At 33.3% G+C, this 2826-nt stretch overlaps 2 protein-coding genes across 2 annotated transcripts; one reads left to right on the top strand and one right to left on the bottom strand.

Moving 5' to 3' along the window:
• Positions 1-349: 349 nt before the first annotated feature.
• On the bottom strand, positions 350-1381 carry LOAG_14271 (hypothetical protein; the record flags this gene model as incomplete). Its single annotated transcript, XM_003149769.1, has 4 exons — positions 350-498; positions 668-799; positions 878-985; positions 1360-1381. 4 exons carry the CDS (start codon positions 1379-1381, stop codon positions 350-352), a joined length of 411 nt encoding a protein of 136 aa, XP_003149817.1.
• Positions 1382-1419: 38 nt separating this feature from the next.
• On the top strand, positions 1420-1573 carry LOAG_14270 (hypothetical protein; the record flags this gene model as incomplete). Its single annotated transcript, XM_003149768.1, has 1 exon — positions 1420-1573. A coding segment is annotated over one exon (154 nt), but the record flags the coding sequence as incomplete, so codon positions are not given.
• Positions 1574-2826: the final 1253 nt, after the last annotated feature.

Genomic DNA, 2826 nt, shown 5'->3' with positions numbered 1-2826 from the left:
GAGAGAGAGGGAGAGAGGAAGTTTAACATGGAAAGAGTATGTACAATCATTCAGAGGAATCCAACAACATTGTCTTTTCCCTTGGCTGCTACTACTCCTAATTATTGATATCGTATAAGTTATTTGTTCATCGGTCCGATATTGCCACTATTCCTCCCTCTCTCACATTTCCTTTAATATTGCCTAACCATTAGTACTATGATACTTTTCAAACACACATGCACACACACACACACCCACACACATATACACACATCCACACATACATTCACACACATACATACACTCGTACTTACACACACACACACACACACACACACACACACAACAGCTTCGTTAAGTTCAAAAGTTACGTCGTCATTCGTCGTCGTTGAACAGAAAGCAGTCGTTGATTCTTCCGGTCAATCTGTCCTCTGTCCTTCGGTATGTCTGTTTCGGTCAATCTTCCCCTCGCTATGTCTATTTTGGTCCATTCTGGTTCATCTTTCCCTCGATATCCTAAATACTTTTCACTCTTTCAACTTTTCCACGATATTGTCCATTTCATAGTAGCCAATCACAATTTGACCTCACAATAAATACGAAGAATAAAAGAGTAAAAAGTAGGTAGGGTAATTCGAAAAAGTCATCATCTACTCAATAACTAATTAATTATTACAATGTATACTTTGATAATATGACAACTGTGTGTCGGAATTGTGTAGTAAATATTTGTCTTCGATCATTGATATGTGAAGATACGAAGGATGAATGATAATGAAATAATTTGTCACAGCAAAAGATGGCCAATCGACCGAATCTGAGAGAAGAATTCGAAAAATGGAATTGAAAATGATTTATACAAGACCTGTACAATGGCAAGTATAGTTTTGCATACTAGTTCCAATCTGTTGCATCCAGAAAACTTCCAACCGGATTACCGGCCGTATTTGAATACCGTACGATCCGTACGATTGAATACCGTACGATTCAATCACAATGTGCTCTTCAGGTCGAATTATTTTATCAAGAAATTATCAAGTAAGGAAGCATTATTGTCATATAAAAAGATTAAACTTCCAAAAATTTTTATAAAACTCTTAAATAAGCACAGTTTTTCTTCCTTTCTCCTTTTGTTCTTCCTAAAAATTTGATCCGAAATATCCGATGGAGAGAATATGTCTGAAGTATATTGACGTCAATTGTTGTATAGAAGTACAGCTGGAAGCAAATGAAATTGTTTAATTTTACATTTTGAAAGATTTGTTCTAATGGATTTTCATTTTCTCACAGAAAATAAGACAGTTGGCCTTTCCCTCCAAATAAAATTTTTCTTCCTCGACAAATTATTTGTTGAAAAAATGGAACAATGTAAAATACCTCGCAGTAAACTTTTAAGCATCATTACTCATCATTAACACAATTTAATCAACGTTCCAGATATATAACAACCAAGGTTCATGATAACGGAGATTTAACAACCAAGGTTCACGGTAACAGAGATCTAACAACCAAGGTTCATGGTAACACAGATATAACAACCAAGGTTCATGGTGACACAGATATAACAACCTTGTACAATTTCAATAAGTGATTCCTTGCAGACGTAACTCTGTTTCTTTTGTCCAAATTCCAGATCTTTTTTATATCTTTCAAAGCAAATCGATGATAACATGTCGTCGATAAAAGCATGACAGTGTAACCCTTAGTGCTTTTAATTTTATGAAATTTAAAAGGAAAATTGAAAGAGATTTAAATCATTAATAGTATCCTCAAAAGATCACTGTTAATCTGTTAGCTTATAAAGTAGATGTGAAAGCTAAAGTATTTATGGAATGATAATAGTGGAAAATGTATAGAAATAGGAAAATAGGAAATGAAATAAGTAGATTGGTCAAATTTACAAGAAATGAATTATTTCATGATTTATTGCTGTGTAAAGCAGAAAGATAAAGTGAAATGATGTACTAAAACATGCATATATGAAATCGAAAATCAAATTATAATGAAATTTGAAAAGGAATAACCTAATTTAGATGAAAAAGATATTAATTTTTGAGGAATATGATTTGATAAAAAGAGATGAAGATTATGAGAGAAATGAAAAGAGAAAATGATAGAATAGCTAACGAGTTATAGATGTTGTTGTCATGGAATAAAGTACTAAAAGATTAGAATATGTAATTTATTGCTCTTCATCATAAAACTTTTAATGCTAGAAAAGAAAAAGTGGTATTGGATAAATCTTTTTACAAATATTTCCATTAGATGAAGATGACAAGAAGAATTATCAATGAAAGTTTTTGGTCATCCTAACAATTCAAAGAGTATGACATCTTCGATATTTATTATATTTCAAAAGAAAGAAGCGACACGTAGACAAACGTATATGTGATACATGAGTGTAAGCATTTACGCACGTCTACTAAAAGCATTTACGGATTTACGTACGTTTACTTACTATTCTTGCGCGTACATAGCTTACGTATTACTGGATCAAAACATCGCACAAGGATAAATGGACAAAACGCTCTCACATCATTGAATTTGTGAGAGATGAAAAGGGACATAGGAGGAGAGAGAAAGAGTGGACAAGAGGAGTGGAGATTCTACTTTATGAGGGAAAGACAGGACCGATAGTGGCTAATGGGAGAATAGAACTGGGACATTTTGAGGTCGATTGTGCGTCGTTAAATATTTCATTTCTGATTCATAGAGGAAGAGTAAGCGGAGTTTGGGAATGATAAGGATTGATTTGATAGTAAGTTAGAGAAATAGAATCTGAAGGAAGATGCTTCACTGACGCTTACTTCTCTCATTAGATTAATTAGGAAGCGGAGAACATTG

This window comes from Loa loa (genome assembly GCF_000183805.2).
Source record: "Loa loa unplaced genomic scaffold supercont3.81, whole genome shotgun sequence".
NCBI classification, from domain to species: domain Eukaryota; kingdom Metazoa; phylum Nematoda; class Chromadorea; order Rhabditida; family Onchocercidae; genus Loa; species Loa loa.
This window is presented reverse-complemented; position numbering and strand designations above follow the sequence as displayed.